General features: G+C 44.2%; 1 protein-coding gene across 2 annotated transcripts in view; it reads left to right on the forward strand.

Moving 5' to 3' along the window:
• The window catches only part of ttll7 (tubulin tyrosine ligase-like family, member 7), a 55,969-nt gene extending 44,599 nt beyond the window's left edge, over positions 1-11,370 (forward strand). Inside the window, exons 18-22 of one of the 2 annotated variants that reach the window (XM_062451015.1) lie at positions 656-736; positions 1,951-2,111; positions 5,323-5,496; positions 7,041-7,114; positions 9,390-11,370. In XM_062451015.1, coding sequence (XP_062306999.1) covers positions 656-736; positions 1,951-2,111; positions 5,323-5,496; positions 7,041-7,114; positions 9,390-9,406 — 507 coding nt within the window. In that variant the 3' untranslated portion in view covers positions 9,407-11,370. The remainder of the gene's footprint in view (positions 1-655; positions 737-1,950; positions 2,112-5,322; positions 5,497-7,040; positions 7,115-9,389) is intronic. The other variant, XM_062451014.1, reaches the window with a different exon arrangement.
• Positions 11,371-22,606: the final 11,236 nt, after the last annotated feature.

The raw sequence follows: 22,606 nt of genomic DNA on the forward strand, positions 1-22,606 counted from the left end.
GAGGTTTTGGACAGAATTTTTATTTTTGACACCCCCTTAACCTGATCCTCGCATCCACAGCTGCGAAATAAAGAAATAAAAGAGAGCACTTCAGGTCAATTATATCCGTGTCTGAATGCAGAGTTGACAGATTGACAGATGGCCATAGAGTTCCATGAAGGTGCGGTGGCGGGGTCTATAGAACACGCTTTCTCCAGCCCCTGCTAAATGAAAAGGCCTATTGAGTTGCAGCGAGGCTTGTCCGTGGTTTTTTCTTGCAATCTCTCCTTCTCCGCCGCCATTGATTTTGTCTCACAGGCAAACCGAAGCAAACGCAGAAACCCTGATCGGTTTGAATACTAAAGTAACAATACCCCCAGGCTGTATACGATGATTGTGAGGAACGAGGGATGATGTATGAGAGTGAGAGAGAGAGAAAAAGGGGGGAGAGAGAGGGAGAGGCACAAAGGAGCAAGAAGAAGAGAGCTTGGCCATGTGTTGTGTGGTATACACGCTGGTCTAAAATACATTTAAAACATGTTTTGGGGCGATTTCTTTTCACTTTTGTTTGCTGTTAGAATTATTTTGAGTCATATTCAGGTAGGCCCATAGTAATATTGAGCAGAGAAGTTTATTTACAGTTACTTGATTTTGTACTCTGCCTTCTCCTGCTTAGATACTAGACAACTGGAAATACCACAAACCAAAGGTGGCCTCCTATTGGCTGGTAAAGTTGGACTCTACCAAACAAAGAAAGGTGAGTACAAATCGTAATAAAAATATTATATTGATCCAGGATCGTTGTAGGGCAGCATTTTGTGTATTAGAGGTATTGTTTTACGCAGATTCCCATCTGACAAGTCAGTAAAAAAAGATTGGGAGAAAAAAACTTTGATGTAATAAATCAAAACCATATTGTTTTGTTGGAGAAAGAGAGGGCAAAGCCAGATGTAAAAATACATGAGGGTGTCAGGATGGATTTGATGTTCTAGTCAGATGTTAATGGTGTTTGTATATCAGTGTTTGTTAATTGTAGATTACAGGCTTGTGATAGATGTATGAAGGGTTTATGTTGCACTCTGCCTTCATATTACCATAGTGGGCTGCTGGGTAAAAGTCAAAGAAAATGTGCATGGCTGTGTGTCTGTATGTGCCTGTGCCCCATGCTTGCCTATTAAAGCTGGCATGCCTGCCCAGACATCATCCTAGTCATAGACATCACTAATGAGATAGGAGGAATCAAAGACTCTGCAGCTAAGAACAACAGAGAAAAAATTGAGAGAGAGATGGGGGGAGAGGGGGGTCGGTGGAGAGGAGGAAGGCAGGAGTCTTTAGAGCGCCCTGTAACTTCTGACGTCGGTTCTCCAGCCATACTGACGTTCTCGAGTAATTACCTTCTCTCCTCGGCTCCCCTTCGCCACGGCCCTTGCTCCGGTTTCCCGCCCTGCGTCTCGCTTGTACAAACGCCACACTTGCTGCGTGATCAGTGTGTGTGTGTACGTCTGTGTTGAACATGATGTGTGAGAGACAGAATGTGTGTGCTCCTGTCTGTTTTGTACATGATGTGTGTGAAAGAAACAGTGTGTGTGTGTGTCTACATCTATGCATGTGTATGTTTTGTACATGTAGTGTGAGAGACAGAATGTGTGTCCGTTTGTTTCTTTCACGTTCTTGAACACGTGCATACGCATGTTTGCATGCATGTCGGTGATGGCGAGTACCTGACTCAAAAGTTAGCCCCTCAAGTTGAGTGTTCGATAAGAAGCCTTAAAACCTCACGTTGAATCAAATCCCCCCCCCCCCCCTCAGCCGGTCTCCTAATTGATTTCCTTGCATCTCCCTGCATCTCTTTCAAAATGGACTCCCTTGCTCAAACCTCATTTTAAACCCTGATTCGTTTGTCCATCCCTCTCTTTTTCTCTCCCACCTGCGGTTCTGTATGTGTTTGCGTGCCGAATGGCTGATGTGTAGGTTCTGGACATTGTACGTACCAACGTGCGCTGTGCGCTGCAGAGGATCTGGAAAGAGCCGGACGTGGAGAGTTTACACCTGTACCGTCTCTTCAACCGCGTCTTCAACAGGCTACTGTGGAGTCACGGCCAAGGCCTGTGGAACTGCTTTTCCAACACTGGGTAGGGTTACCAGCGTACTGTACCACTCTCTCCAGCACTCATGGGTTTGACACAGGAGAGACCAGTTTATGGAATTGAATGTGGCAGAGAAGTCAGCCCTCACAAACAGATGGAAATCCTAGGTACATATTTTCAATTCAAATAAACTTTATTCAACCCCGAGGGACAATTCCTGGACGCCTGCACAATAAGGACACACAAATTGACATATATGACAGTACAGGATAGACAGTGGCCACATGGCAGAGACAGTACAGTACACCATACATGACAGTTGCAGTGACCGTGTATCAGACATAATGAATCAATGAGAATCTTAAAGAGCGAGAGAGTGTTGGCTGGCACTCTGGGAGCAGGGATGGTGGATGCTGAGACTGGGTCAGACCAGTAGATGTGGAGATCCATCCCAGGCGAGAGAGAAAGAAGGGGGGGAGAGTGGAATTTGCAGACCCCCTTCCAGAGGGAAGCCATTTGAAGGCCCCGTGTATAACATGGGTGGAGTCCCGGGGGATGGAGTGGGCTTTCGGGAGCGTTAGTTCATCATGCAGTGAGGAGGAGGTCGTGTCTTGTTTTGGATAGTGAGAGAGAAGAACCAGCAAATGAATGAAAAGGTTATTATGCTTTCAATGCATTCTTTTGCTGATTCTACTCTCTCACTATTGGCCTTTCAAAGGCATTTGGTGACATGTGTGATGGTTGATGTATGGAAGTACCGCAAACCAAAGGTGTCCTCCTATTGGCTGGCGAAGTTGGATATTGAATGAAAGACTGGTGAGTCTTTTTTGGTGAGTGACATTTCTACTTGCCCAGAGTCGGTTTAGGGCAGAATGTTGTTAATTTTTCTCAATTTGCAAAATTATACTTTGACATAGTTCAACTGCAATAAAGGGAAGTCAGCAAATAATTGTTATGAGTGCAATTTCAGTACAATTCTGAATTATTCAGAACATTCATCCTTTCACCTTTGCCATTTCAATTTTGGTGACAATCCTGTAGATTTAACAGACATATTCACTTTGACCTTACTAACAAAAGTATTTTTGTTTTTGTTTTAGTCCACTTCTTCTTTAATGTGGTAACATTAGAGATATGTTTTAAAGAAAAATATAAATATAAATCTGTTTGAGCTTGAGACCATGTTGAAGTTTGAGTACAATAGTACCCACTGGTCTTAAACATCTGTCTTACACAATAACATTCTTTTTTATTTATTAGATAGCAGGCTATTGCAGGGAGGCCCACAGGTTAACAGTAAATCATATGTGTTATTCATTTAAATAGTGCTATTCATTTATTAATACTTTTGGTCACAAGTCTTAAAACTTAAATCATTACTACGCAACTCCCCATTAATAAAAGCCCCATTGGTTTTTAATGTACCAAGCATCCATAGACCTAACTTAATATACGAATGTGATTGTTCTTACTAGCTATCTCTCATAGAAAATGAACTGTCATAGACAAGATATACTGTGTACAAAGAAATTCTACACTAATTTTAGGAATGTCTGCTCTTGGCAGACAGGGGCATTGAGAGTGTTATTTGGTTTGTGTAGGCAAAAAAAAACATAAAAGACAAAGCTACTGTTCAATAATTAGGTTAGAATTCTTTATTAAATTTGTTTGACTAAAGGCTGCCCTTTTTATCGACTCCCTCGAACTAAATCCCTTATTAGCAAGTAATGTTATTGAAAAACCTGTCTTCCAACTGAATTGTTGTTCCAATAGTAGAATGCAGTATAGCATTGACAAAGTGTGGTGAAAGCACTGATGAAGTATCCTTCTTTCCCAGAACTCTATACCACAGAAAAGTGACAAGCAATATATCTTATTGACCACCACTCTCTCCTATACCTGATTGATTGACAGTTGAAGTATTTGCTTGTTGATATGCCCCAGGGAAATGACACAGACCGTCTGCTCTTCTCATCCTTCTGAGAGCTCCAAGGATGAAAGCAACATGTGTTTCTCTGTTCACATAATAAGGCCATAGATCTTGTTGTTTATGATGGCTTTTTAGAACTGGGGGTGTGAGGCAGAGGGGAGGACAGAGGAGCGGGGAAGGGCTAAAGTAGATCCTGTATTTTTCTCTTCCCTACTTCTGTTTTTATGAAATCCTTTGATATCTCGCAACTTTTTTTTCTACTCATTCTTGAGCCAGCGGTAAGTGACTTTTTATAGATCGACTCATTCCCCTCGATCGTGTCCCTATAGAAATTAGGCATTCACATGGAGGCTCGCATACACACATGCAGATTGTAATATGACGACCTAATTATATCATTTTCAGGCAGCCAGCTGTGATGCCACTAGCTTCTCATTTCATGTCAAATCTCTGTACTTGCCTGGGTGTCTCACCCTTACGGGGGCCTTTTTATAGACATCACTGATGTTACATACAAATAGTTATTGTCATACAGTTGGTATGCATAACTGTAAAGAAAGATGAAGAAATAAAGGGTCAGATAGTCAGGGGAGAGTGAACCTAACAACGTGTTTGTAGAAGAGGGGGAACGAGAGATCGGGGAACGAGTTGCGAGCACCTGAGCAAAGAGGTGGGGGGTGGGGGGGGATTAGCCATACTCACCACTGGCCCCCCTTGAGTGGCTCGCCACATGCTGGTTCCGTCTGATCAGGACATGCCACCCCCCTCATCCCCAACCCACGCCATCGCGCTGGCCGCAGCCTACGAGATCAACGCCACAGGGGGTCGGCAGCCATGCAGCGAGAGACGGCGCCTACTTCTCCCTTTCCCGGCTAAGATCAGCGCCGGTAAAAGTACACTCCCCCACCCCTCCCGTTTGATATTTTATCTGGCCGACACGGCTGTGACTATTGTGGGAGCATTGAACGGAGCTTTGATAGGAGACTTAGAGAGTGGGGAAGAGAATAAGAAATACGTTTGTGAACCCTTTTCTGAAGCCCCCCCAAGAACTGAGAACGGCAAGACATCAAACAGGCCCTTGGTTCTCTTTCAGCTGTGAGCCTCTCACAGTCAGGGGGATGTCCACTGTTGTAAAGAGGGTTAAATGTACAGGATTTGTTTTATCCTCCTCTTCATGTCTTTGTCTTTGTGTGTGTGTGTATGTGCGTGCCTTGTGTGTCTGTGCGACTGTCTCCATGGGTGTGAGCGACCGCGTTCCTATGTGTGGGGCTGTGCCTGTGTGTGTGTGTGTGTGTGTGTGTGTGTGTGCACGCCTGCCTCTCGCAGGTCTTCGTGGGAGACCATCTTCAGTAAGAGCAGTGAGGTGGTGACCCCCCAGCAGCTGCAGTGCTGTAAGAGGCTGGTGCAGCTCTGCCGACACTGTTTACTGGTCGTCTACAAGTTTGTTTCAGAGTCCAGGGGCTCCCTCACAGGCCTGAGTCCCGAATGGGACGACACCAGGTGAGGCCACACAAAGCATGCAAGTCCATGTAAAGTGACACACACAAATGGCACACACATGCATAAACTCTCATTTGACACCGTCTGGGTTATCAGTGCCCTCTTCTCCGGAACCTTGCATGCTTCTTTTATATAAAAAATGTTATCTCATCCTTCCAGGTACCTAACCCTTAAAATCAGACCTGTGCTATTTTTACATCCCTCCAAGGAGTCGACGGTTGGTTTTGAGCGAGTGAACTTTGAAAGCTCGTGGGAAAGGAGGGTAGGGGGTGGTGGGGGTTGGCAGAAGGGGGGGTGGGTTGGTGCTGTTAACAGAAAATAATGACCCTCAGATTAGTGTGCAGGTTAGTGAAGCCCTCCCGAGGCTAGCTTAATTCAATTAGAACCCAGATGAGCCTAGCCACAAATGACCTTAGGAGGACCTCTTTTTCTGGAGCAAAGCTTTGGTTGATTCATAACCCAATGCACAGCTAACAGGGCTATCGTTTTGCACCGTTAGAAACTTTAGTAATGTAGACCTACTTTTTTCCTTACACACAAGGGACTTTTTAAAAGGATGCAACGTGTTGTTTTGTCTTGGAATAAACCTAAACCTCTTCCAATGATACAAGGGTTGAGGGGTGGGTAGCTGGAGATAGCAATATTTCAGGTAGAGATAGAGATGTAGTATAATCTGATTGAATCCAGTCGTCAACATGAATTAATTTGATATATAGTACCCTGGTACGCAGTTGCCCTTGAAAATGGATGTGGGTGTGGTCCAGTTTCTGTCCATTAAAGCGTGCATTGGTCTGTCTCTCCGTGCGTGTTTGTGTGCTTGTGTGTGGTCATATGTGTGGACTGTGACGAAGCTCTCCATTGGCTGCTGGAGCAGCTTCTTGCCATGGCCCCACCTCTGCTGCTTCTTCCTGCTCCGCCTACTCGCCCCTTGATGCAGGTTTTTGCTTGCTTTCACTGGCCCCTCCCACTTTCCCATCCACCCTCTCTCGACTTCACCCACCCCCCTCATCCCTCTGCTCCCGGCTGCACACCAGCACTACAGCTTTGTCCCAACAGCCTACCACGGTCTTCTCTTCATTCTCTCAGTGACTCAGCATAGCAACTGGTATAGAATTGATTGGTTGGTGCATAGATGCGTATCAAGCATATCAGTTTCATACATTTATTTCGTACAGATGAGTATATCAGGGAAAGGAGACAAGGGAAAGGAGACGTAATGAGACTGTTGGGCAACAGCCTTGTATCATGAGGGAAACCTAACTGCCTGAGCATTTCACAGCCAGTAACTTCACCTTCTTCCCTGTCACTGACACAAAATGGCTCCCTTAGCAGCCGGTCGCTCCCTTTTGCAGCCTTGAGCTATCTCTGCCTCAGCTCGTCAAACAAGCAGGGAATGTCCCCATTGCCTCTACCCACCCACTCCTCAGAGGAGAGGCTATTATGGTTAATTTGCCATTAGCCTGCATATGTTTTGTCTCGATGGGGGAATTATGTCTGTGTATGACAAGAGCACCATCTTGCACCTGTCACCTCTGTCTACACAGAAATCGACTCGCCCACGTCCAATTGTGCTCTCTGGCTGACCCCACTCACTGCTCTGCCCCTGAACCCACCTCTGGTCTGCACTTCTAAACTTCCTACACACTCTTTCCTTTTTCTCTCTCTGCAGGCTTTGCACACACTGGAGAGGGCGAGTGAGAAGGGCCTGGGGTTTCTATTAAGCACACATACTGAACCCACTCCCGCAAGTACTGCAATCCGTTAACTTAGTTGAGGTGTGTCAGCAGTCACTCAGGCTTTGGTTTAGCCAAGCTTAGTTCTAACTACACCATGACAACCATATGACTGACTGTCTCCGTAGAATTTTGTTCAAGTCTAATGACATCCTTGAAGGCTCTTCCAGGAAATCACGCGAAACTTTTCTGACCTTGTTTATTAAGTTGTCGGCGGCGTAATAGCGTAGCGTACTAATCAGGGTTAATTGAGGCCTAGTCGCTGACTTGGTCGACAGTAACCTTCAAACCCCTCCCCGTGCAGCGTGGCATCTGATTGCGTCAGTTTGCTAACAACCTCTCGCGGTCTCTGGCGGCGTTGTTAGCGTCCTTCGCGTGCCTCGCTAATTCGCCGTGGCAGCTGCGTCTCTGGCGGAGACCTTGAGAAGCGCGCGTCCGTCAGAGGATGGAGGCGCACGGGGGTGAGTTTTGCATGTAATGAGTGGTGCGTCTCATCCCCCATTGATGGATTGGACTGAAGTAGGGCTTCGGCACAAGCAAGCCCCTTCTCTTGGGTTTCAAGCAGGCAGGTCGTTCCAAGAATTCCTGTATGATCAAACGCGGAAGAGCTAGATGATTTTACACGCGGCCAATTAAGCATACCCCGCAGAGGGAAGGAGCGAGGGAAGGAAAAAGAGAGAGAGAGAGAGAGCACTTGGACGTGAGGAACTCTTTTCACGTGTTATATACCATGAACAGTGTTTTCAAAGTGAATACCTGAGCACAAAGAATTTACAGTTGCCATATATTTGACTTTAATTCCTCCCATGACGGGAGGAAATACACTGCCCTGAAAGCCTGATCCCTCAGAATAACTATGCAGTTTCCAATAATGGAAAAAAATAAGAATGGTTAAATATGGGCAAGATGCTGTAACTCACAAATAAAGGTAATAAGAAACCCAGAGGGAAGGAATCAGGTGACACAGACTTGAGTCGAAATGTCACTCATGAAAACAAAGCATTGTAATTTTGCAAGCAGTGCGACGGATATTAGAAGCTACCGGGGAAATAACTCTGTCCTCTGCTCAGCTGCTTGGCCTTACACAGTGGCTGAGTGGTACGAAAGCCTGTGAGTGGACTGTGGGAAAAAAAAGATGTGCTTGACAAGTACCTACGGCCCACTTGGGCACTTTCAAGGACATTCTTCTTGAACTAAATGAAGTTAATTTGAATCCCTCCAACTCTCCTGGGTCGGGCTCTGTTGCTGCAGATGCCCCTGGCTCTAGCGGAAGGCTTTTTTTGGTCGGCTTTAAGAGCTAATTTGTCCAGGAGCTATTTTACAGGAAAAGCCTGTCACACTGAACCCTGTTATCTGCTAGCTAACAGAAGATTTTATTTCACACTCTGTAATTCATACAGATACTGGACGTTTTGTGAATTTGTCGTTAGAAATCAAGAACTCTCTGTCAGTTTAGCCTATTGGGCTTCTTTTTTTATATCATGAAAAGTGTTTTTGTGGCGGTTTGCGTTACAGCTAAAGATTTTGAATAGGGTCATGGTCAGTAACAATTTTTCACTAGAGAAGGCTTTATATTAGGAAAGTAATTGTTTAAAACTACTCACAGCACTTTCATTAATGTAAAAACCTATTGCATGCTGATCATGAACCCTGGATTTGATGCCCCGTCTCACAGTATGTAGGTCAGCTGCCCACCCTAATACAATGAACCCATCTCACCATATGCAAGATTTAATGATCGAACTGAGCATTGTCTGACCGGTCTCGATCTTGTTACTGAGGAGCAGATGTATTCAAGTTGCTCTAGAGACTCCACCAGGCTCCTCACTCCTCCTCATCCTACCCATCTCATTCTCACATAGTGGAACTCTGTTAGAGAGGTCTGGCTCTCTACGGCAGACCAAGTCATACGTAATCAGACAGAGCCTAGCGCTGGCGCTTTAGTTGTGGAAGAAGAAAAATAATGGGCAGCAAGTACTGTATAGGCTGGGTGGTGTTGTAATCCTCTAAAGTAGGGATTCTCTGCGGTGGTGAGCAGGAAGGGTAGAGGTTAATAGGCCTTGATCTCTTGATGGTGACCTTTGTCTAATCCGATCATTATGCCCTCCCTCCGATCCCTCCTCCTCCCCCTCCATCCTCCTCTCTTACCCGTCTGTCCAGGTATCTGCTGCCAGTGACCTCCCAGTTCGTAATGAAGTGGCCTTCGTCCAGCTTCGGTCGAGTGTCCTCGGCAGCCATGCCCCGCTCGCGTAGCCTCTTCACCACCAGGATGGGGCAGTTCTGAGGTGGTCACGCGTCTTGGACCGCACCTGACCCCTTACCCCTTACCCCCCCCCCCCCCCCCCGCGCACCACCACCTACCATCCAACCAGCAGCCAACCAAGCACCACCCTCAACCCAGATCCCTGCCGAGGTGAGAGGGCTGAACTTTGGACTCTGGACTTTGACCAAGGCCCTGGGGGCAGCCGAGCAAGACCAGAGCATATGGGGGAGATTAACAGCCGCGTCGAACTCCAGTCCAGTTTGGCTTTGACAAGCCCACTTTATCCCAGACAGTCCTGGCCCAGCCCAGCTCAGTCCAGCCATCCTACTTTACCCATGATTTGGGCCCCGCTCCTATCAGTGTCAGACAGTAGGTCAGTTCCACTTGTAGGTTGACCTGCTGGCTCCTGATTTTCTTATTCCTCTCTATCTTTTCCCCTGTGACCTGTTTTTCTCTCTTTCCTCTCTCTGCTTCTCTACATCTCTTTTAACCCCATCCCCTTGTACCTGCTGTTGTATACCTGATCACTAAACAGTTACATGTCATGGTACTGTAAAGGGGAAGAAACAAAATACTTTACTCAACCAGGATTGTTAAAATGTATTTTGTAAGATATTCCATGAATGCAGTGAATGCAGTCCGCCGAATGCAGATGGAATGAGATTAACAAACTATCCCTTCTTCGAGAAAGTGAAAAAAAACGAAAAAAAAAACGTAACAAAGCTCATTTTTGCTGGTTATGGCAAATGCTAAATATTTTTTGGTGCTGTCGGTTATTTATTTATTTATTTATGTATTTAACTTATTTCAGATGCTTTATTTTTTTTGTCAACAACCACTCTGTTTAAATAAATTTAGCCCAATGTGCAGAGAAGTGCCGAGAAAAGCTTACTTAAATAAACATTTGCTGACTTTTTTTGTGTTGAACATGAGCACACATAGATACCCATGGATACTCAAACTTTAACCTAAAGCCACCCAAAAATTTCACCCCTGGTGAATTTGTTGACTTTCACATAAAAAGGTAATTGAAATTAGGCCAGGCAGTTTAGAAGGTAAGATAGTTTTGCATGCTTAGATTATAGTCCCTAACCCAGAAACAGTTTATAGACAACTGAATACAGGAAATACTTGAATTTTTTGTTATTGTGTCATAGTTTTTTTTGTACTTTTTATTTTTTTTAATAGATACACTCACACAAGTCTGAAGTCTTAATTACATGTTTTGTATCATAAAACACATGGCTTGTACAGAAAATGATTGATGGTGAGTGTTTACCTGAGGTGGAGGTTGAAGATAACGTGGTTGAAATGTAACCCAGTTGTAGCATACCGCACTGCTAACTGCAGGGCTTTACCTCTCAGACATGGAACTATCGCACAGTGTTTTAGCAGCTGTGGTTTATTTCCCCAACGCCAGCCCTGCACGTCCAAGTGCCAGTGAGAGAACAGCTATGTGCCAAGACTCCAGCATATCCACTAATGTCTTCAACTGGTCCTTTAATTAAGGTGCAAATGTGATCAAGTATGGTAGATCCTCGATAAGTAGGTATTTCAATGTTAAATAGGGAGAGACAGTCAGTGTTACGATGTTTTAGGATAGACTGGGCTCGCATGTAATTTATTGGTTAAAGTTTTCGAGGTGATAGTTTACATATAACTATGATACAGTAAACCAATTACAATAATAAAACTGATTTAATAGCTAAAAATGCTGTGCTAAAATGCTGATCTACTGTTCCCTATACTGATCATCATTTCACAATGCCAAATCTCTTATTTTGCCAGAATTTATTTGCATTAGTTCAGAGTAATATTTTTTTTTTTCATTTGAGGTAGGGATCTTTGTTTCCATAGCAATAAAATCCTTAAAATTAAGTTATATTTCACTCTCTTATTTTTCTCTTGTTGTTGTATATTGCTTAACTAGTTCCTAGGTGAACTTCTGTCCCAATGAAAGACCACACAAATAAAGTGCAGGAATGTGGCTGTTAGAGGTGTGGACACAGAAGTCTTGGCAGCATGGTTGGGGGAGGCAAACCTATCATAGAGTTGTGGACAGGTGACAGTTACCTCAAGACAAGCTGGTACTCACCTCGAGAATGTGACGTGTGTGCGGCACTATGACAGCCGTGCCTTGTCTTGTCCTGACCTGAGAGGCCCTGGAGTACGTAGGTGGACATGTCCTTCATTCACACGTGAACACACACTGTTACACACACATTCTCAGACACACCTGGTTTGTGTCCTGCTTCCTCTGGACTGATGCAGCTGCCAAACTGACCCCCATGTATCTAATCTCTTCCTTTCTCTCTCTCTCTCTCTCTCTCTCTCTCTCTCTCTCTCTCTCTCTCTCTCTCTCGCTCCATCTTCCTCTCCCTCCGTTTCTCCCTCTCTCTCTCTCTCGATCTCTTTGTTGGGAAGAAAGGTGAAGGGTAAAACATTGAGTCCCTCCAGCATCGGTCATGGCCTCCGCACAAGAAACGAGCAAACAGTGACAGCCCAGTGTTTCCGACCCTTTGCGCTGTCCAAAAATATCCCCCTGTGCTACATCGCTGGACCATTCTGTCCTGACCTTTCCCACCCCTACTCCATCCCTCCACTGTCCCCAGTCCAGGCAGCATTACAGCGCTGTCCATTTTTTTGTGTCCCTTCAAGTCCCCGTGGATGACCCAGTTCTAGAGCCTTTAAGCCCCCTCTTCTCTCCCTGGCCATGTGCTCGGGTGAAAATAGGGTTTGGAAGCAGCATGAGAGGTGAATGGTTCAGATGTGATAAAGCGCAACTGTCTTAACCAAAGTGAAAAGGCTGAAAAAGGCAGCCGTTCAGAAAATTCGGACATGGTCCTAATCCACTCTAAACTAAGGAGAATGGGATACACGATTGGGATCATACTGACATTTGTGATATGGCAGTCAAATGGAAGAGGCTTCCAATAGATGTACTGCAGAGTAAAATACCTTTTAAATGTCGTTTTTATGTGGTACAGCTCGAGACAGATTGAATGATGTCCATCTACACATTGAACACTACAGTATAGTAGTCACATAGTCAAATGTGGTCAAACATGTATTATCACACAGAAAATAACTTCAAATGGACTTTTGTGTGTGTGTGCACAATTTTGTAGGATTTTCCCGAATGTTTGTGATCTAAAATCAGTTTGTGTTCCCATAGCTCATTAAATGTGTGTTTTTTAGGTTTTTGGGGTTATATTCCTGTGGGTGTTTCTGCATGACTGTGGGTGTCTACGGGTATCCAAATCTGAGATGTACCGTGTCTCTCTCTGCAAGGGAACCTGACTACGACTGACAGATACCAACAAAACACACACACATGCACATCACCTCACCAGTGATAACAATATCCCCCACCCACCAATCTTTTTTTTTTCTCCCAACAGCCCTCCTGTCTTCCTCCTCAGTGTGCTGCTCAGCTAATTCAAGGTGATTTTGGCATATTCATCTCAAAGGTCATTCCTTTCACTGTTTTCCCCCATGTGTACAAAAGGCAACATTCATCAACAAACCAATTAAGGAACGACGGTGCATACTGTAATGAAAAGGACTCCTGTGATCTGGAATGTGTGTTTTCGGTTCCATCTCCCGCTTCCCTATTACCACCAACCCCCCACCCTCCCCCCCACAAACACCTCCTCACAATGCTATATACTGTATCCACCCCGACAGACTCAATCATAGCTGTATTAGTTATTATCCCTCAGATTAGTCTGACCGTCTCTTTAAAAGCCTTGTTATAATTGAAGTTATTCCATAGGTTTTCTTATTCCTCAAGCTGCTAATTTGGATCTGTGTTCGCTCCAACCAGTCGGCATCTGTCTGAGAGGCGGGGGCACTCTCTCCCTACACCCTGAGTCCATCTCTAAATGAGATGAACAAGTACACTTATTTTTCCTAACCAAAGAGGTGACATCAAACCTGAGCCCACAGTCTCATCTCCACAGATGGAGGACTATCAAAGCCACCTTAAGAGTGAGTCTGGGGAGTAGAGTATAGGCCTGGTCATGATGACAAAAATGTAATGGAGCTCTATATGAAAGTGTGTCTGGAGTAACACTCTCTTGCTAACAAGTTGTAGAAAGAGGTGAGAGGAAATTCCACTTCTGGTATCTGGATTATCACTTCTGAGGAAGACTCAATCTCTATCCCCCGCCATCTTTTCGTTCTCCCAGCTCTCCATCTCCAATACTCTCTCACACTCTTTTCCCGCAGAGCCTCTTTTCTCAGATTCACTTTCTCTCTTTCTCGTATTTCTCACACACTTTTACATTGCTCTCTCTCTCTCACTCTTGTTCATTTCATCTCTTGAGAGAGAGAGAGAGAGAGAGAGAGAGAGAGAGAGAGAGAGAGAGAAAGAAAGAGAACGCAAGAGAGAGTGGGAGAGAGACGGAATGATAGAGGGGTGAGAGAGAAAGAGAAGGCAATGGTGTTGAGAGCCAAACAGCTGCCCAGGGACTCCATGTCCTCTTCCTGGTTGGTGCCTCAGGGGGAGGGATTGAGAAATACGGGTGGATATTATCAATATATCCCCTCTAGCCACACTGCAAGACATGAGACGGGGCAACGCTGCCTATTAGTCCACCGCTGAGCAGGGGGACGAAGGGAGCAGCTGTTGGATGGTTTCTCTGCCAGCCAGCCACCCTCCCTTCTTCCCTCCCTCCTTCTCTCGATTTTCTCTCAAGTCCCTCCTTTCCAACCTGCTTTCTTGAGTCTTTCTTTCACTGGCCTTATTTCTTTTCGGCGTCCCTCCGTCACTCTCTGTCACTGCTGCTGTCAATCTCTTTCTCCTTCCCGCCTTCGTTCCCCTTTTTCTCACCTGTCTGTCACTCCATCCCTCTTTCTCTGTTCTCACGTTTCTTTCTGTCTGCTATCCTCACTCCCTCCTTTCTCCCCTCCATACCGCCATCACTCTCACACACTCCCCACCAAACCCATTCCTCTCCCTTTATCCCTCCCCCGCTTACTGGAGTGTCGAGGAACGCAGCTATGTTCAGTCAGTGGACATCAACCTCAGTTGTTTGGAGCGTTGGTATCTAAGTGTTTTCCTGCCTTGACCCATAGACTGACTCTGAAGGAAGCTCTTCTGAATAGACCATAAACATTTTACAAATTCAATTTCTGATTTTTGACCCATTCCCTCTTTCACGACCGCTTTCTCTTTCTCATTCTCTTTTGTCTGTTTTTAAACCCGAGGCTGTCTGTGCGTGTCTCTGTCTGTTGCCTGGCTGTCCATTTATCCATCTGTCCATCTGTCTGCTTGTTTGTCTGTGATGAGTATGACAGCATACTAATCCCCAACCATTAAATATCAGCTGCATTTATTTTAGGATCAACCCTTCCTGTCTGTGCTTGGTGTTGGCCAGTCTGAGTGTTTCTCTCCATCCCAGCACACATGTCCTCCACTCAGCTCCTTTCAAATTTGACCTGGCTGGAGTACAGAACCAGGGATGTGGGTTAATCTGAGCTCAGAAGCTTTCACTCTAGAAGGCTTTGTAAGATCTCGCTTATCTTGACAAACACTCGTCAAAGTTTGTTCTTCTGAAGATCTGGATTGCATCAACAGGTGTGGACTTATCAATGACCTCATCCACTCCAACTGGGAGCAGAGAATCTTTAAAATGTTGACCCCAGTGAACTCTACTTCAGCACAAAATACTCTCTTTGAGTCTGAGTTGCCTCATTCTCCCATTATTTCTGTGGCTCCACTGCAAGTGGCTGTCTGTCATCAATGGGGCTTAGTCTGTTGAACAGTTTATCTGAACAATACGATGGACAGCGGTTACTACTTGCCATGATCTGTCTGAAGTCTTAAGGCTCTTTTTTAGGGATCAACTGAAAGAAATGTTCTTGCTGTTGGTCATCTTGATGTAGATATTTATTATTTGGTTCATATTTTGTTGCATATTTATAGTCTGAAGAGCACTGACCTCAAAAATACAGAAATATGTATGCTTCACTTGGTTTACACAAATGCAAACAATTATTGGCATTCCTTTTCCAAATTTTGAGAGAGCAGTAAATGTTATAAATTGCTGCAGCTAGGCTGTCTTTGCAAGGATATAGAATTGTTTGGATTTCAGTCTGTTACTCACAAATGTTCCAAGTTAGACATAGATCAAGATTTTCCTTTTTATATGTAATAACTTCAAATGTATAATTTTGTTTAAGTGTGTGTGTGTATGCGTGTTTTGTATGAGTGGGGGAAGAGAAAGGGGCTGAGATTGTTTTGTGCCTTCATAAGTGAAGCAAAGCCAGTGAAAGCTAGTGTTTGTGATGCACTAGATGTGTGGTAATTTTGCATGAAATCACTTTAGTAAATATAGCTGTTATCTTCCTGCCATTATGAGTCAGAAGACAGTCTTTTGAAGCTTTCATCTTGTTGCCGACAGGCCTTAGGAAGCATACATACTGCTCAAGGTCCTTCATAGCTTCTGTAAACTTTTCTTCACTTTTTCGTCAGGTTGTAAGCAGATCATGCTGTTGCTAGGCTGAAAGGAAGAATTAAAAAAACCTTACATGATAGGACAGGTCAGACACTGTTCCTAGTACTTATAATGCCTCAGGGGAGCTGTAGAATCAATTCGAAAGTTGGATAGTCTAACAGAAGTCAATTAGCCTGGGGACTTAATATGACTCACTTGTTACTGTATCCTCAAAGGCTTTTAGAAGACCCTAGCAACTCCAGTTTCAATAATTACCGTAATGTTCATCCTCCCCCTCCAACTTAAACTAATTGGCATCTTTTCTTGACACTATCTGAGTATCTTCCAGATCAGGCAAGGCTGTATCCTTGAATTAAACATGGAGTGTGTTGGCTGTGTTATTGCAATAATGATTAACTTGGTCTTCTTTCAATCAGAGATTTTTTGTGAGAGTGTGTTTTTGTGTAAGTTCCAATTAGACGAGTAATAATATCCACATAACAATTAGTATTATATTGTAAGACAATATTCTTCATTCATACATTGTAGTTAGTTATTAGTTTATTAGTTAGTTTGTATTAGTTATTGCTTATAACTATGTTATATGATATATGTTCTATTCATCTTTGACTTTGATCTCTTGGACACCCAAATGTATGACATCCTAAACATACACACACCAATAAGCCATGAAAAGCGCTTATAGATTATTTACCAAGCATAAATAAATGGTTTTCAACATGCTTCATAAAGTTTAATACATGTTTCAATCTAGTCCATAGATGAAAGAGCAGATGCCCTATAGTAATGTTCATCAAGAATGAAATAAAATCAAGAATTGTGAAACATTCATTTGGAAATGTTTTAAACTCTGTTGAACAACTGAGAGGGCTGAGGAAATATTCTAGGCCTCAGTCAGCTTCTCAAGTCTGATGCAATTCTATATTCATGTCCCACTTATGCCTGCTCTGCTTTCACCCACACGTTTAACGTCACTGTTGTGCACAGGTCTCTGACTCTCTGTTTGGGTCTGTTTTAGTGATTGAACTTGCTGAATTACCCCCAGAGAAGTGGGCACCAGGCCAGTTCTGGAAGAGTACCAGAACAATTGCCTTGAGCTATTGGCTCCTATTGACTCTAGGTGATGATTGTATTTGACAACCTGTCACACTGAGATAAATAACAGGATTAATGCCCTATTTCTGTTTCTCCTTTCCACATCCACATATATTTTCACTAGTTATTGGTTAGATTCCGCTGTACTCTCTGAGCCATCTCCTGGCTTTCAACGTAGACTTTGTGGTGGCGTATCATCAGAGAGTGTGTGATAAGAAGGTTTTCAAGTTGAAAACACTGAAAACTTCAAATGGTGTACAGATGAGTGCGGCAGAGGTGAAGAGGAAGGGGGGGGGGAAAGAGGACGGAAACGATATCAACTGAGCTTTAAAATGCCAGACTCTTCTAAAAAAGTATTTTTCCTTTTGCTTGGTAATTATTTCAATTGCTGCACACACTGACTTGAGAAGTCAGATGATCTGAGACGTTTTATGTCACGGTGACGGAAGGGAAGAGAAAACTTGCCTTGAACTGAGGCTACCATTATTAAGTCTCATCCCATAATGTTTAATTGATCATATCCTTCCTTCTTGCTCTAAGAAAAATCCTTTCAGGGGACAAATACTCCTAAGTGGAGAGACAGAGAGGAGAGACACATTCACCCACCGACAAACACACGCATGCACACACACACATCATGGCTGACTAATATTCAACATGCCGACTACACTGAGTACGAAACCCGTGGGAGTGTTATGCTTAGACCGAGCCATCAAACAGAAACCCCCTGTCTGTGTCTGTGCCTTAACCCCCCTGCCACTCACACACACACACACTCACTCCCGTCCGTGTGTCTGAGCTCTTCATTCCCTAAGAGAGCTTTAGTCTGTCTGTATCTGAGGAGAATGGGAAAGCTGCAGACGGCCAGCCGTTCACCAGACCGGGGGTAGGACTAAATCAAGGCTTTGCTCAGACACAACAAAGACAGAGTTAGGGAGAGGTGAGCGGCAGAACGGCAGCCCCTTTCCCCTGTCTGGAAGAAAGTATTATTATCTCTCCCCATCCAGAATGGCTCTCTCTCCCAACAGTGTGGGAGCAACATATAGCATGTTGTAAACCAGTTTTGATCTCTCTCTCAATCCAATTCAATAATGCTTTGTTGGCATGAATGAGTGAGTATAAGATTGAACAAATATATGAACTATGATACACTTACATTTGTAAAAATAAATAATAATAATAACAACAACAATAGTTATAATAATCTCTTAATCAAATTTTCTTCTGTTGTGCACTGTCGTGATTGTATCACGACTAATACAAAGTGTCAATCTGATGTAACAGCACTGCTTCCTGATTTTGACCTTTGTGTCTGTCTTGACTAACTATTTCTCTGGATAGAAAAGTTATGAACATATTATTTCATTCATCTGTTTAAATAAGACATATTTTGAAATTCTTTAAAAAAGTACAAAGAAGTTCCATAATTCCTAGAAAAACACCAAGGTGAAGGACGTTGACTATTGTTTCTATGTGTGTACAGTATATGACTTTTGTCTGGACATTAAATCCTTTTTGTGTAAGTATGGGTTTCTGTGCATGCGCGTGTGTGTGGATGCGCGTACTTTACATGCATGCATGTGTGTAAGCAAGCATACATCTTTGCTAGAGAGGCTCACCTACTCAGATTACTCAAAGTAACAGAGCTTGAGCAGCCCAAGGGGTTGGTAAAAATAGCCCCGAAGCTGATTAGGAGAGAGGCGACAGGGTTTTTTTTTTAACTCCTGATTACGGCACCTGTAAGGCCTCCTTAAGTAGACCCTCTCAAGTGCACAGCTGCTAACATCTGCCAAAGCTGTTCACCGTGCCAGCAAACTTCTCCCGTAGATTCTCCAGGGGCAGAGAGAGGGAAATCAGGATGCAAGAGGACACCGTTTAAACGCTACATCTTCTCACCCCCCCCCCCCCCCTGCCCCCCATCCTAAAACTATCTGTGTCTATTCTGTAAGCGCTGGTTATTTTTTTTATGTATTCCTTAGCATCCTGATTAGGTCTTCCTCGTTATGTTAGTATGTGTGGCATGCCTGTGGTTGCCCTCGATTTGAAAGTTTGTGGAAACTGGTCTGAAGTTTGCCACAGTCCCTGTCCAAAGCCATCTGTTATATATGCTTTTCCAAGTAACATAAACGCAAGGGAAATCCAACTGCATGCATCGGTTTCAAATGACTGAATTCATTTGTTTCCAAACTTTATAATCTGCACTTTAAAAACATGGGAAGGTTATTTTTGGCTCATAACGCAAACCCAGTGTGGTCCTTTGCATTCGAGGTGAAATGAGATGGGATGAGTCCAGATGTCTTTGAGAATGTCTGTGTGGCAAAGGCTTTAACATCACATACTTCTGCTGCTGCCAGTGTTCGGTTTAAGAGCTAATGTGGGCCTCTGAATCGCCCACTCCTTGTCAAAGTGCTGCAATGAATCCCCAGTCTGCCCTGACCCCAGTCCACTGTTGTTGGGCCACCTACAAGGCCATTGAAACAAACTAGCTCTCCCATAGAGAGAGAGATTGAACAAACCCTAACCCACTTCAAGTTCAAGTTGGAGAAAAAACCTGGTTCTGTAAAGTCAGAGACTTGTACATGTACCAACTGCAGCTGCGTGTTCTCAAATGATCTCTTTCCCTCCTGTCTCATCTTTGCTGTGAGACCCTCTGGAGAGTGTCTCGCCTACACTTTGTTTTCACATGGCGCAGCATCTGGGCCTTGCGGTATATGTGCATTTCAGTTTCATTTTTAGGACGAGAATGGAAGCTCGCTGGTACTGTATTCTTTGCTGTTTGCAAGGTATAAATGAGAGCTGGTAGGCAACCTCTCTCTTTTCATCCTCTCTCGCTCTCACCTCACCTTGTTCTCGCCCCTCTCTCCCTGTCGCTGTCTCTCTTTTTCCTATCCCTGTCCTTCTCTCACTTTCTGTCTCTCTCTGACGAGCCATTGGACATGCTTGAGGAAACATGGCATATTTCCTTGCATCCGCCAACAGCGAGGGCCAGTTCAGCACTCGAAGTGGGCCCGCGACACACCGTACTGCCATGCGGCTGACCATCCAATCAAACAGATGGTCCCATATTGTGGCCAGGCGTTCTTGTGGTCACCTGAGCAGCATGGGGCCAGTTCCCCTTCTCTGGCTCTTCCTGCCTAGCCAGAGGGTCCTGAGAAGGGTCAATGTGACCCACTGTGCTAGTGGGAACCATACAGAGATATTTATTATTTCATTAAAGCCATGCTTTGGCTCCTAAGAGCACAGGGCCACCAACATCTCTTGGAGGATGAGAAATAGTTCACAAGGTGACCCATCTGAACTCCTGAACCTCAAGCACAGGGGCTGGGTGTATGTGTACACAAGTGTTTGTGTGTGGATGTGTTTTTTTATCTGGCTTGAAAGGTCCCCAGAAGAGCTCAACTGCCACGTGTTTAGTTGGTATGACAAATTCAGGAGAGCACACTCATTGCAGCACCAGTCTTTGATACACACACACACAAAAAAAAACGTTTCCTACCCACACACAACACCTCACACTTACGAAGACAGCTGTGCACTTTTAGAAAGGATGTTTACTGTTCGTCAACCAGCCGGCTTTTAGGTAATTGCATCATTTGTTTGATGCTGCTCGACAGGCAGGGACAACCACTAAACTGCCCCCGTCTGCAAAGGACACTATGTTATTACCTCAAGACAGCCCCCCCCCCTTTTTGGGGGTTTTGGGAACATTTGGTGTTGGGCCGGTAGGCTTACTTTGTTATAGGAGCCTCGTGAAAATAAGGTTTGAATTATTAACCCTCGTGCTGCCTTCGGGTCACATGACCCAAAGGTTCATAACGAACCATCGTTGTGTTTACCCAATTTTACCCAATACAAAAACAAATTAAAATAATTTTCTTTTAACCTTTGCAATGTGGGGGGTCTGAGACAGCCTAGCTGTTAAAAGAAAATGCTTCACTTTGTCTTTGTATGCGGTAAATCTGTCGCAATACGAAGGTGGGTCACAATGACTGATGGGTCAGAATGACCCGAAGATAACACAAGGGTTAAGGGACATATTTGCACAGTCTGGGCAATATCAGTGGCTTCCCTGCAGCCAAGCTTAGGTTCACCAGGGAGACAGAGAGTGCCCAAGAAGATAGACCAACAGGTAGGGCCTAACTTCATTAGGCTGACAACAGGTAATAAAACCAGCTCTAGTGAGATTACATCCGCCCAATGTTTTACTGTATGTGCATCTAATCACTCATCTCTGTCGCTACACCTAGACACAAAACCTAACCTGATGTTTGTTGTCGAGTGTTGAATATCAATGAGAATCAGAATCAGAATTCGGTTTATTCGCAATGTATGTTATACAAACACATAATTTACTGTGGCAGGGAGGTGCAAAACACTAAACATATACAAATCTTAAATTAAGTAAAAGTACAAAAGTTTAACTATTTCTAAGAACTATAAAATCTAACAATTTAAATATAAAATAAAATATATATAAAATAAGAATAAGAATGAGCAGCATGAGTGGTCAACATAGTGCAATCAGGTACTGAGATAAGGTAGCTTATGCATAGTGTAATTGCCATTAGATGGATTTATAATAGTTAAATAAATGAATGAATGTCAGTAGGAGTCCTTGGCCTTGTTGAAGAGGCCAGTAGCAGATGGAAAGAAACTGTTCTTATGCCGTGAGGTTTTGGTCCTGATGGACCGCAGCCTTCTGCCAGAGGGGAGTAGCTGGAACAGGGAGTGGCCAATTGTTGGTTATGCAACTAAACCTAATGAAAATCAAGGCCTGTTGGTGGTTTGACTTCTGGTTTTCATGTTGTCGTGATGACACAGACGTATGCCAACTCGATATTAAGGCAAGACGGATCGGGGCTTATGTTAACCCACAGATCTGGTAGCATATGGGACGTTCAGGGACCGAATAGATCCCGTCGGAGTACCCGTGAAACAGTTGTTCGCGGTTGAGTGAGATGAATGGGTTGACAGGCATGATGAATGGCTCTGATTGGTGATGACAGCCTTTGAGTGACATGTTACAGGTGTGGGCCCCCCTCTTCTGCTCCTCCTGCAACCCACCTTCCCCCTTGAGAAAGCAGGCAAAAAAGCCACTCTCTTCAGCACCACTGTACCCTCTCGTCCAGCCTGAATGAAATACCCTGCCTCGCGTGTTTGGAATACTTAGGACCTTTGAACCTGATAATAAACACTGGCCAACCAAGTCCATGACGTTTTTTTGACAGTAGTCCCTATCTGAAATCCCCTGGACTTATCTGCTCGTTTGGTGTCTCAAAGGTTTGACCGAGCCAAAGAGATGGTTAAGCTGTCACCCGTGAGAGTAAACACATAACTGGCTCCCCAGCGCCAGACTACCAGTTGGTGACACTGTTGAAAAGAAAAAAATATCAAAGGCCTCTAAAACAGCTGCTAATAGGTTTAGAGTTACAAAATAAAGTTGACTTTACACATATACCAGGCAACGGAAATATGACAGAAAGTGGCCGCCCGCTGAACACCTGCAGTGCAGAATGAAAATACCCATGTTCATACACAGACAGTACTGAAATCCAACT

This window comes from Osmerus eperlanus, chromosome 24 (genome assembly GCF_963692335.1).
Source record: "Osmerus eperlanus chromosome 24, fOsmEpe2.1, whole genome shotgun sequence".
Taxonomy (NCBI): domain Eukaryota; kingdom Metazoa; phylum Chordata; class Actinopteri; order Osmeriformes; family Osmeridae; genus Osmerus; species Osmerus eperlanus.